The sequence below is a fragment of the Falco biarmicus genome, chromosome 8 (genome assembly GCF_023638135.1).
Source record: "Falco biarmicus isolate bFalBia1 chromosome 8, bFalBia1.pri, whole genome shotgun sequence".
In the NCBI taxonomy this organism is placed as follows: Eukaryota; Metazoa; Chordata; class Aves; order Falconiformes; family Falconidae; genus Falco; species Falco biarmicus.
Window position 1 is genome coordinate 25,281,498 of NC_079295.1, and position 13,567 is coordinate 25,295,064.

Sequence of the window (13,567 nt, forward strand, 5' to 3'; positions counted from 1 at the left end):
ACAAGAAATTAAGACAATGGTGCAAAGCCTACTAAAGGGGTGGAAACATGAAGGAGGTCTAGGGATAGGACAGTAATCTGGTGAATAGAAACTTCTGAAGACGAAGAATGTTTCATGTTGGGCATATTTCTTGTATATGAGAAGGAATTCAAGGAGAGAAACAGAAATTTAAAAAAGAACAGCAGAAGGTGGTTAGGGACAGGGATAGGTTCGTTGGAAGAAGTTCAAAGAGTACAAAACAAATTCTTAATGCCTGTTTCAGTAAACAAGGAGAAAGCTTGAATTTTTACCTTAGTTGGCTAGTTAAAGAAATTCACATGGAGAGAGGGAGGAACAGATCAGCTGAATGGAGGGCTACACAGCTAATAAAAAATATACAACATGCAAAACTGCAAGCAAAGATACTCATAATAGATGACAAAAACTAAGAAATACAAAAACTCAGCAGAATCAAAATATTTCCACCAGGGATAGTCAGCAGTATCTCTGAAGCATGGCAGATGGCATTAGGAACTGAGAAAGTGGATACTGGGAGTCAGCCAGGACCATGAATTGTCAGAAGGGTTTGGAACTGTATGAGAAGAACAAAACCACAGAGCCTAAAGGGAACGGATAAACTGGTAAAGGGAAGTATAGAGGAATAAAGGAGATAGCAGGAAAGAAGTCATCCAAGATCAACAGAACAGAAGTTTTACAAAGTCCCATTCTTGGAGAAAGAGAGAGACAATAAAAATTGGAAAAGTTCAATTCATTACCACTGAAAATTAACTCAGGGAACACGGCACATAGAGAAGACCAACTCAAGTATGTAGCTCTGATTTGGCACATGGTACACAATTCAAATGAGAAACAGCAGCACCAGGGCAGCTACAGAGTTGGATGGTTATCCATATGGATGGAAACTGAAGTGTGAGAAATTATAAATGGAAGAAAGTTGCAAGTCAAAGTCAGAGAGAGATGGGAATAGGTAAAGCTGTGTGCATGCAGACCATAAAAACATCAGAAAGACAGGCAGGAAAAAAAATACTGTTAAAAAAAAATAAGGATAAAAAGCTAGGAGCAGGCAGAGCTTAAGAACACCAGCACAAAAGTACCACCTCTTCTGACCCAAATTCAAAGTGGATATTGTTGGAGATAACAGTCTCCACAGAAAGCACCATAGATGAGGCAGTGTTGCTAAACAAGGGAACAAAGTTCTGTGGGCTGGAGGGAACAGCAAGAGGTAAAAAGACAACCTCCAGTTCTCTGAGACCTGTAACATTCCAGTAACTTCAAGAAAATAAAAGGAAGACCAGATAATGGAGGCGATGAGTTTTACACCTGAAGGAAAAAAGGAAGTGACAGAAATGGCACAAAGAAGAGGCAGATGTAATTTAAGGGAAGAAGGAAAGGACAGAAAATACCAAAAGAAGTGTAATAAAAGTGTAATCCAGACATGGGTTGATAAAAGAGCATGAAAAGCATCAAAAAGCAAAGAGATAAACAAGCACCAATAAAGCAATCAAAAATAACAAGAGAAAGGAAACAGTACCATCCTGATTGTTGCTCTTTCATATATCTTGGAACTTCTGTTATCTGAAGCTGTTACATGTGTGCTCTCTGACACACATTAGTTGTTTTAATAAATCACATTTGATTTAAAATGCTAGTTGATAAGGATGATTTGCTATGACATAGTTATATTTGGAAAAGACTCAACCCACTGAAGCTTACATTGCACGCCAAGTCCATACAAGCAGCATTGGTCAAGGCATTTTGTACTCATACACTGTAACTATATTAGAAGTTCATGTCAACATATGCTAATAAATCTTTTGTAATGTAAAACTGGACTGACCTGAGCCCTATTCTCTCAGGAATTTTGACCATATTTACGGATCATTTGCCAGAAAAGCATACCGATTACTTAATTCTTCTTAAGGTATAGTACATGAGAGTAAATAGTACAACTGGTCAAATGTTCTGCATCCTTGGATGTATAAATGTCTGTGTTATTGGGGAGGGAGTGTTTGGGTTTTTTTAAAGGAGCTTGTTTTGTTATTTAAGCCTAGTTATTATTTTCCAAGCCCAACATCACAGCTAATATGTCTAATACTTAATTTTACCAACAAATGTTTTCAAGTAGAAGATTTCTGAAGGCAAAGGGCTGTAAACAAAACAAGGCCAGCTAATGTATTCTAAATCATACCTATCCCAGGAAGTTACACTTTTGTCCCCAAACGAAGGTGCAATCAGGTCTGTCATATAAGGGAACCACAGATTTCAGCTAACATATTAAAGCTCTAAGAGTTGATTTGCCTGAGAAGAAAAGAAATGAAGGACAGACAGAAGGAAGGTCCAATGGAAGGAAGAAAGAAAAAAACAAACAAAGAAAAAAGGTAACTGAAATCCACTCCTTCCCTGTCACTGATATGCTAAAGTCACAAATATGCACACTTAAAAACCAAAGGGGCACCAACATTTAGAAAAGGATTAAGAGTTATGTGTAATAATTTTATTTTCTTCAAAACATTTATGCTGTAATATAATTTCATCTCTTTATGTAAATAAGGCAGAATTCAAAACTCAAGGAAGAAGATTTCCATCAGGATTACAAATCCATTTCCAAGTGGTAGAATTCTCAGCAGACTGGATCATGACACACAAAGATATTGCTCCCCAAAATGTATGTGAAATCCTACAGTAACTTGCTCCTTGCACAGCTCCTGTGTAGTCAACAGGAACCCAGCAGAATGGGAGCTAGATAAGATTCCAGATAATTTTTATTTTAAATTATAGCATCGCCATGGACCACAACAGAACACTTTAAAATGTGCATATCATAAAGAGCTTTCCTCTGCTTAGAAACAGAATGAGCATATTTTAAACTGGGACACAGCATAGAAAAAAAAATGAGAGACTAGAAGCAATAGTAGGAAGTCAGAAGAACAGAACTGAAATCTCCCTTGAAACTTTGTCTAGCCTTCAAACAAAAAAGGCTCGAAATTTTTATAAGACCACAAAAGACTGAAACTGCATCTTCCTGTACAGCTTACATTTAAACTGAAATTCTTCATAGAGAGCTAAGTGATGAAAGAACCAGTAAAAGCAAATGTCCCCACTTCTCCCTTTAGCAGTGGATCTGCCTGGCCCAGGGCAGTCACGAAGCCTGCCCATCCACCTCACAATTGCTGGAATGGCCAGTTTAGCTCAACCAGCACTCTGTCGATCCTGTTTGTTATTCACCCACTAAAAATATAATGGAGAGGGGCAAGCAGCAAGTGACATATTTAATTACTAAGCAAAAGATAAGAAATGTCTTCTTTTCAGTAGCATAAAGTCAATAAATCCTGTGCATAGTTTCATTAATAGATACTGCTATTATTCCACTGAAAATTTTATTTATGATTATTCTCAATCTTGTTCACTTTTCATCACCCTGAATCACAAAAGTAATACCCATGCCAACATGCCAAAGAATTACAACTTTTTTAATCTGTCCATGAAAAAAAGGAAACTCTATATGATATTATTGTCTTGTATTTGTCCACCTTGTTTTTTAAATACGTTCTTAAACACGTGTGTAACATCCTTGCTTGAAACCACCTCTCATACCTTTGAACTGGATTACTTGAACTCAGCTTGGAACTGGAATACGACACATATGATGTAAACTTCTAAAAAGATTTCCAGTGTTTGTAAAAAATCAACCAGTAAGCCTGTAGAATGTTCCAGGGAAAGACATGGCAACTGAGGTGTCTGAAGGAGATATGCAGTCCTGTGCTGATATTGATCAAGAGGTCCTCAGGCAAGAGACTAGGAAGTTATAAATACATGTAAGTTCAAACTGAGCAGAACCGCACTAGGAATGAAGCCGCAAAGAAAACCCTGCCTTCATTAACACACACAGTCTCCCAGAGTGAGGGATACTGAGCACGGGGTGCTTCTTCCCTTGGAAGTGATGTAACTTTCTGCTGTTTTCTGAGAAGAGCAGTGTTGTTCCACAATTGCCTGCTACATTAGTGTAAATCATTATGCCTACCCCAAATGGGTAAACCGTAAACCAAGAGAGGAAGATATATGGTGATGAACATACTGTTCCCATAATGGATGCCTCTGCCTTCCCAGTATCAGCTCCAGGGCTTAACCAATTTACTTTATAGGAACCCTGCTGCCCAGCTCTGTATAGAACCGGGCACCAAAAGTCTCCAAAGCCAAAGAGCCTGATTCTTGTTTGCTATGACTGAATTAAGAGTATAAAAGATTCTTCAAGTGAAGAAATTTTATGCTGTGCATAGTAGAAGACGAAGGTGCTATTCTTTACATTCCTGTACTAAATTATAGATCTATAGGTGCGTACAAGAGTAGCCAAGCAAAGACAGGAAAATTAAAAGGAAACTAAACTAGAAATTGATAATGACATTTTTATGGACATAAAAGGAGGCCCATGAGGGAAATAAAATCTAAGCAATTATGAGGGAAATTTGTTTATGGCTGATGATACAGACATTGCTAAAAATGTAAATTTAATCCCTGTCTCAGCAATTGCAAAGGATACTAAAAAGGAAACAATTTAACGCTTCTTATCTGTTGGAGCAAACAAGAAAAGGACCCAGAGCATGTCTCAGATCTGTGCTGAGGTTGCTGCTACTGTAGATGTTCAGGACACAAGGCAATGCTAGTAACTACTTTTGACAGCACAGATTACATCTCTCACTGGCATCCACAGCAAATATACATCTTTGCATTAGAAGTTAGATGGCTGAGAAATTTCAGCACATCTGCACCCTACAAAATAGAAAACCACTCAGGAAAGAGGAGGAGGAGAGCAGAAGGCAAACCGGGCAATAACCAAGCCCAGTGAGTCACTGCAACACACTCACTAAATGAGAAATTCACTCGTGACTATGTGCAGAAGGACTGGTAACAGTACATTGAGATCTAGCACAGAGGGGACAAGTCTGGTGAAGGCAACAAGGCAACCAAGTTCCTGTAGAACAAGGTCATCGCTTCCTTCTGGGACAAAAGAACAACATCAAAATAGCTTTTCATTTCTGTATGTTTCACATTTTGTACGTTAGGTAATTTTACTGGCAATATCCAGCCACCTCCATTAAATCCTGTGTCCTGGTGATTTAAAAAATCGCCACCTCAATTGATACCCTAAACATCCACCTCACAGTTACCAGACACTGACTTTCTTCTTTAGTAGCACTCACAGAACAAGGTCTACGCTTGCCATGTGGAATCTAAGCACCCAGGAATAACCTTCAGCAGAATATACAACACCATAAGAAATCACTATATTACTGTCATTGTTACAAAACTATCATCTTGAATTTTCCATATGTATTAGATTTTCCTAACGTTCATTCAGTATACTCCATTACACATGTTACATGGCAGTCAACACTGTGGTAACACCAACCAACTTTCTCTTTATTATACACTAAGATTTAAATTTTAAAGAGAAGCTGTGCATATCACAACTTAGGACACACACACACATGAAGTCTAACATTTTATATTCACCAAAATTTATTCCTGGAACAGGAATAGAAAAGTTAGATGAACAATGGGGAGAAGAAAAGGGGAAAGAGAAGTCTGATTTTTTTTTTTTCAAATTTAAAGTATTTCAGACAAACTTACCAGGAAAATAGAAAATAAAAACTTAAACACCTTTAAAAACTGAACTAAAGAGTGACATCAGCTGGTATAACTGGCCTGGCATGGCTAACTCTTAGACAGAACCCCCCCCTAAAGCATAATTAACCCCCTAATATAATGAGCTTGCCATGAGGTCTCCACTGTGCAAATTCCTATTGTCAAACAGGCTCCACATCCAAACGGAATTACTCAGCTGCAGCTCCCCTTACTCATGCAAGGACAAGGTATCTCTCTACTGTTTCACTTGCAGGATTCAGGCTTAAAAGCAACACTGCTTTTCCTGGAAAAATTTAATCGCAGGACTGGGACATAAAACTGATATTGCTTTTGTTAAAATACTTTTAATTGCATTAAATGTGGATGTAAACCATATGGGTATGATTTCTTGCATGTATTTTAATGACTGCATGCCTGCATAAAATCTTTAATAAAGATAATTTAAACAAGTGAACTCATTAAGTTATTAGGAGAGAAACAGATGAATCTTGAAGTACTGAAGGCTCCTACAGACATTTTTGTTTTATTTAAGCAGCCTGGGGGAAAAGGGGAAAGCTGTTATAAAAACGAGCAAATTCTGACAATGCCTCAACACTCCCTCATGTCACTTAATGCCTGTTTTACATTTTCATTCAATGCACCTAGCTAAATATTTCGTATCAGTTGATGGTTGCTGCATCAGTTGAGAACATTTGAGAGCTCTGTGCATGCTCTGGGTTTCCACTAGCAATTAACAAATCATTTTTGGTGAGTTGACTAAAAACACAACTTATGAATCCCTGGAGTTCATGTTGCCCATAGTTTACATTTTGTACTAGATGATATCTGTTTATTCAGTTACTTTAAAATGTGCTTGGCTCAAAATATTAAAGCGTAACCTTTCCCTGTAGGAGTTATTCTCTGCTTTTATCAGTTGGCATTGGGGGACATAGATTCCATATAAGACATTTCAAAACAACAGGAGGTTTCATCACTAAAATAGCAGCTATGAATTAAGCAAAGCTATTTTCAAAGCTTTTCTCCTCCATAACATTAATAACAAACATTAGTATTTATAATTTTTGGTGCATTTAGTCCTCATTTTAGAAGGACTTTTGTCCAAACTTTCCCATATTTGATTGACTAGTTAACACACAAGCCAAATTTCCTTACCAGATAATGTGATTCTGCCCCTCTGCTCAGCCCTGTTGAGACATAACTGTATCACTCTCTCCAGTTCTAGGCTCCCTTCTTACAAAAGAGACATGGACATACTGGAGTAAGCCAGTGTGGGGCCACAAAGGTCATCGAAGGAGAGGCTGAGAGTGCTGGGACTGTTTCAATCTTGAGAAGAGAAGGCTCAGAGGAGTCTTACCAGAGCGTACAAATACCTGACTGGGGAGGGAAGCAGCGAATGCTTAGCCAGACTCTTCTCAGTGGTGCCCAGTGACAGGTAAAGAGGAAATGGGCACAAATTAAAATATGAGAAGTATCACCCAAACATAAGAAAAAACTCGATCCCCTTAATAAAATGGGAATAGCACTATCTCCCCACCTTATCAGTCACATCTTGTAACCTCTTACTGGTATATACATTTCTTAAATGATTCAGGATAGTGATGCTCTCCTTTTTAGGCTCACACTGAAATCAGTATGGCACAATGGAAAGCATTATGTAGCTTACTCTGTAGTCTATATTCATTTTACTAATTAAGCCATCTATTGGAATCTACCAGAATTATGGATCAGCTTCTACTTAGTGTTTACTGAAAGAAATTATCATGAGACCAAAGACTCTGATCACAGTAGTTGAACAGCACTCATATTAATGATTTTTTATTAATAACTTCTATTGAAAAGTTAAGAAAAAAAATGGTCTTGCAAGGAAACAAGAAACAATCTGAACAAATCATACTATTTATAGGACTCATTACAACAGAGACAAAGGAGAAAAGAGAGAGAGAGAGAGAGAGAGAGGACAAACCATAGTTGGGATTGCTGCTTCTCTCTAAAATGCCATTTTAAAGTAATGCATAACCATTCTCTGTTACTGCACTACTATGGTCACCTTCTCTACTACTCCCTTGTAGGTGGTCTCACCTCTACAGGAATTGGCTGGGAGTAATTATGACTATTTTAATTTTTTTTAAGACATTTCTGTGGCATTATTGTTGTGATTTATTCACATTTGCATACCAGCAAAACTCCTTCAAATAAGTATTCAGAATGAACACATGGTAATATTCTTGGAACACTAAATGGCACAGAACATTCCTGGAACACTAGCCATTTAGCTATATATTTTGTGACCCTGCAGTTAACTATTACCTATTTATGCTATGTTACTTTACATTTTAGACCTTTCTGACATGCTTATACTAACCCTTCCCTAATTCAGGTCATTAGGCCCACTGACTTGGTATATGAATAAAAGTACTAAATGAGGAGAACTTGACCAGCGAATAGGATCATCTCATGGGAGGGAGACTAATGTAGGACAAAAGGACACAAATTCCTTCAACTCCCTCTAAAAGGACTTTTTGCTTCTAGTGTTGTTTAGCTATTTGTGAATGTTTGGTCATGATCACAGAATCATAGAATCGGGAAAGACCTCTAAGATCATCGGGTCCAACCATAACCATTAACTATAACCACTGCCAAGTCCCCCATTAAACCATGTCCCTAAAAGCCACATCTACACGTCTTATAAATAACTCCAGGGATAGGAACTCAATCACTTCCCTGGGCAGCCTGTTCCAAAGCTTAATGATCTCCTATTTGTCCTACGTGTTGCCATTTCCTTAAAAACTGGCACTACAACATACAAAAATGTCAGTAGTGTGGAATCAGAATGGCAATCAGTAAGCAAAAGCACTACACAACTAAGTATGTGCATGAGAATGAGCATTGGTAAATGACACAAATACTGGGCTTCTTGACCAACTTGCTAGTTAATGCTGTTCCTAAAACATCCACAAGGAGCTTTGTTTCTTTATATGATCTTTATCATCAAGTTCCATAAATAGGGATGTTTAAAGATAGGGGAACACACATTAAAGGATATTCGTTATGCACAGTAATGGGGAAAGAATTCTTTAGTTAGAGAGACCCTTCTTTACATTACATTCTTCAAATACTGACAGTTGTTATCAACTTGGTTTGAAGAGGGATGGTATCATTTTAAAGAAGGCATAAAAAACCTTCTTGTTAAGTTGATACCAACACATTGCCACTGGATTCAATGACTCCAAATTTGTGCAGTATGCCCAAATATCAGCAAGTATATTTTAAACCTGGTTGGGTTTTAAGGATTTGTTTGTTTGTTTTGTTGTGTTGTTTGTGTTTTGGTTGGTTGGTGGGCATTTTGGTTTTTGGGTGGTTTTTTTTTTTTTTTGGGGGGGGGGGAGGGAGAGGTGGGTTAAACAAGCAAAATAGTTTGTAGTTCTAAGCTGTAAGATCACTTCAGTCCAATTTCATGCTCCCATACGTACATCTCTACCTTGCTGCAATTCCTTCTCTCACATAAGAACTTTGCTTCCTTAATACATTCCTTCGTAGTCCCTCCAAATGAAGAAGGACCTATAATGGGACTATATCCTCTGAGTATAAAAACATATTCAAACTCATTTGCAACAGTTAGTAACATCATTTCAAAATGGAATGAGCTAAACACACATTTCCTCAAGCAAGCATTCTTCACCATTTTCCACTGTAGATATAGTTTCTTTCCTAAACTGGCTGCAATAGATGTCTGTTGCACTATTTGGAGATTATTATCAATGATACATTTCCAAAATGTCCACAGAACACAGTTTGTGGAATTAACATAATGACATACCGCTATAGTTTCCAGTTACACAAAATTCCATGGAGACCTAATTATTTTAAATGAGCAGGAGAGCTCAGAAACAACTTCAAAATACAGGTAAGTCAAGATTTTAAATTACACTTGAATAAGGAAAACAAAGCAGCTGGGGCAAGGGTTGGTCCTATTAAAAAGTCCATGAATACCCAGCAAAGCACCAGAATACCATGAAACGAATGCTTTCAGGAATTTCATTCCAATGCCAAGGAACAGAATGTACTCATTGTGACTAATGCATTAAAATACTGAAAATAAATTCTAACAGATTAAAAAGATCTTGTAGCAAGTGAAAGGTATAGTTAAATCATTCCAAACCTAATCAAGCTTAAGAGCAGGGCAGTCTTTTCCCATTATTAATAAGAATGTAAGCTGGATAAATGGACTGGGAAACTATAAATTATAGCCAGTAAAAGTATTACAACATTTTTTACAAATATGTTTTTAATTAAAAATGAAAAGACTGACACTTGTACTGAAGCAATTTGCCACACATTCTTAAGTTGCGTCTGCTGTGGTCTCACACACAAGTTTCCAACAAAATGTTACTAAATGGGAGTGAAACCAGTATACAGTTCTAAATGCAAAATCAATCCATGTTTGATATGTTTACATTTCTAGGTAGAAATAGGAAAATATTTCAAAATCTTGGTCACTTAATCCTGTGCTTTGGGGTCAGAAAATACTGCTCACCCCTGCCAATCTGCAGTCCAGTTAATATGTGAAAATTGTTGTTCCACAAGGGTAAGGCAAGCAACAGAAAAATTGCACACTACTTTCAGGTTTCAGCTGAGCTTTTAAAACACATGGCCAAACACGTTGCCATGGAAATGTTCTGCAAATACATCTAGAATTTCTTAAGATGGAGCTGAATATAATTTTTAAAAATAAACTTCTCCTACAATTTCAAAAATAATTGCTCTATTATGTATTCAAGGGAAACAATAGCTATTATCTAGCATTTATAACACTTGAAGTGGTAACAGTCTCTTTAATTCCATTTTGTGCTCCGTACATGAAATTAGGCCACTGCCTTCCTGTGTAAAATACTCTTGTACTTGTTTTCTTTTATATACTCTGACTTTCCTATCCATTGCCACAACACATTGGCAGATACAAAAGTATCAGCCTCGCAATAAAGTTGGCAACAGTTTAAAAAAAAAAGGCTGAGACATGCTTCAGTAAAAAGAATATGGTTTCAAACAACATTCTAAATATTTAAGGTTTTAACCTTCTCTTTTACAACCCATTAGTATATGTCACAAAGTGTAACAATTAAAAAGGGGAGAGTTATCTTGCCATACTTTCACTGATATGTTCAGTGAGCTATTTTTAAAACTGATTTGAAATGAAGCACACACACAAAAAAATCTACTACTGCAAAATGAAGCAAGATCTGTGCCTGCAGAACAGCTCAGTCCTGTTACACAATGCGATACGTTGTTTTAAATAACCTGCCGCTGTAGGTAGACAGTTGCCTGCCTTATACTGCATTTCATACAAGAAAAACATTCACAATAGCTTTGTGTGCCATCTAAAGATAAAGCAAAATAAAAATGCAATACAATCTTGTCATTTTACTTTACAGCAAAGGTTTAACCTTTTACCATGAATTAGTTAAAAGAAAGCATGTTCACAATAAAAAAAGGTTGAAAATACATATGGAATAACCTTATATTGTTCAAATAGCAATAAACACCACATTAGATTTCCAAGATATACCTTGCTCTGCTTATGTAAACAGTCTACCCTATAAATCCTGTAGCAAATCCAACATGAAGCAATTACACAGACAAAGAGATTGCAAATGACCTAAAACTGTAAAACAAACTCTTCCGTTATAAATAATAGCATAAACTATGAGGTCATACCTGATGACTTAGAGACTGTAATGTCTCACCGGTTCCAAGCTGCATGACCTTTTTATTTCCAGAGACCCCCAAAAATTGCATTTCCTGTCTTACAAAAGTACATCACATCTTTCAAAATCTTCTGAGCTAGTGAAGAAAGCATTAACAGCCATTCTGTCCATCAGTAAGTGCTGGAGTCATTACCCTCAAGATAGCAGATCTTAAATATAGTTTCCTCTGTGCGATTACAGACATCCAGTAGTCAAGGAGGCTGACACAGCTATATCACTGATGCTGCTAATGCCATCTGAAAACAGTAAGCTTACTGCTTAAAGCAATCCTGCATCATCCAAACAGAACAAGCCACATCCTTCAACTCCTCACTTGCATTTTTTATAAAATCTAGAGCTGCCATTATAGATTTTGTTTTCATCTGTGGTCAGCTAAAGGAGAAATTAGATATTATGCAACCAGCTTTGCATTAACAAAAGAAAAACAGCAGATGAAGTGACATATCGAGGTTATCAAATTTTGCTTGCATGACCACTCCTCAACAAGCACTATGACCATTCAGAAGGAGCATCACAATCTGATCCAAAGGAAAATTACCAGAAAGAAATTATAAACAATTAACAAGCAGCAAGGCATTTAAATACCTCTGTGGTACTGAAACAGCTTTTTTTATGCAGCCTTATGAATCCTAGTCCCTATTAAATTAAAAACATTGCTTGCCTAAGTATTTTTAGTGCTTAATTTCAATGAATTGCATGATCACTGCATTGTTTCCATTACTCCCTGCTAGCAGCCAGAAAACAGCATGCCTTGAAAATGTGCCAGTATTATGACAGCAAAAATGTGTTTTGATATCAAACAAAACAATCATGCATGGGTTTTTTCTGATATGAGAGACCTTTCAAGCTAACAAATGTACAGTATCCTCCTTAGTAATTTTTAAATTCAGACTACAAAGTAATAACTGGACTTTTTATTAAAACATATACTTTATGCAACTGAATTTTATTATTATAAATCATTATTTATATTTATTGTTGCTATCATTATGGCAACAAACTTACACAAACAGACAAACAAAAAATCACTTCACCAAACTAAGACAAAACAGTGCCACCAACAAACTGCGAGAAGTTAACATTTAATAATTCCTCTGAATTCTAGACCCACAGGAAAATTAGTCATGTTCACAGAGTAAGAAAGTCGTACTGAGGCACTCAGTCCATATCCTTAAACACACAGGAACATCCCCTCAACACATATTGAAATATATTGCTACCAGTCATATTTTATAGACAAAATAAAACTTGGGAAAAAAAAATCGTCCCTAATTTAACTACAAGCTTGTATGTTATTAAAATGAATTTGGACGTCCTTCTTTACTTTGAAATATAAGCAGAAGCTGAAACTAGATGTAAACAGTTCTAAATTAATTCACCCAGATCCTATTCTGTCAGTTTAACATTATTATTATACAGTTGTAGTAATTGCTTTTTTGAGTAACTTAATCAAATTTGGCTTATAGTTGTTCACATTATGGCACTGATAAAAGCAAACTGGCCTCACCAATGAATACCACATATTTCCCTTTAGAGAGAGAAACTGCTATCAATTTTTAACTGATTCACTTTCTACAGTGCAACTGCCTCAACGTAAGGACACTACATCTACAAGGAAAGGGAACTCAGCCACACATTCATACATGGTCTCCAGTGGTGCGTCTGGCTAGCAGAGGCCAGTCACTGAAGGCCTAGCAGGCCTTGAAGTGCACTAGGAAACCAGATCAGGCCAGACCTGACACCCCTTTTTATATTCTCCAAGAGAGTTAATCTCGAGGGCCAACAACCTGACACTGTCTTTTTACTGCTGCTGATAGTGGCAGTCAGGGGGCCGCTTTGAACATTGTGAGTGATCTTGAAAGCTGCCACTTTTGAAGTTTTTCCAGAATAACTTAAGAATTTTCAACCTAGCAAATATTACTATATCTCTGTGCACAGGATAAAAATACACACACATAAGGAGACAAAAGACTCGTCAAAAATAGACAGGTGATTCAGCAGTAAAAGAAGGGGAAAACAGCTTTCTCTGCATCAGTATGAAATAGGAGTATCTACAAGGTAGTATTTTTATTTCCAAAGGTAACTTAAAAAATAATAATAATAATACATCAACACCAAATATTGTTTTTTACACCTATGCAAACACTCAGTTCTGCAAACTA

At 36.8% G+C, this 13,567-nt stretch overlaps 1 protein-coding gene across 7 annotated transcripts in view; it reads right to left on the reverse strand.

Annotated features, from left to right (window-relative positions):
- Window positions 1-13,567, reverse strand: part of SLC4A10 (solute carrier family 4 member 10) — a 162,041-nt gene that overhangs the window by 115,457 nt on the left and 33,017 nt on the right. For 5 of the 7 annotated variants that reach the window (XR_008823484.1, XM_056348876.1, XM_056348874.1 and 2 more), the window contains exon 1: window positions 11,356-11,713. The exons of the other annotated variants lie outside the window; for them this stretch is intronic. Coding sequence is in view for 3 of the 5 variants with exons in the window: in XM_056348876.1 (XP_056204851.1) it covers window positions 11,356-11,436 (81 nt within the window). In the remaining 2 variants the exon portion in view is untranslated. Of the gene's footprint in view, window positions 1-11,355; window positions 11,714-13,567 lie in introns of those variants that run through there. 7 annotated transcript variants of the gene reach the window in all.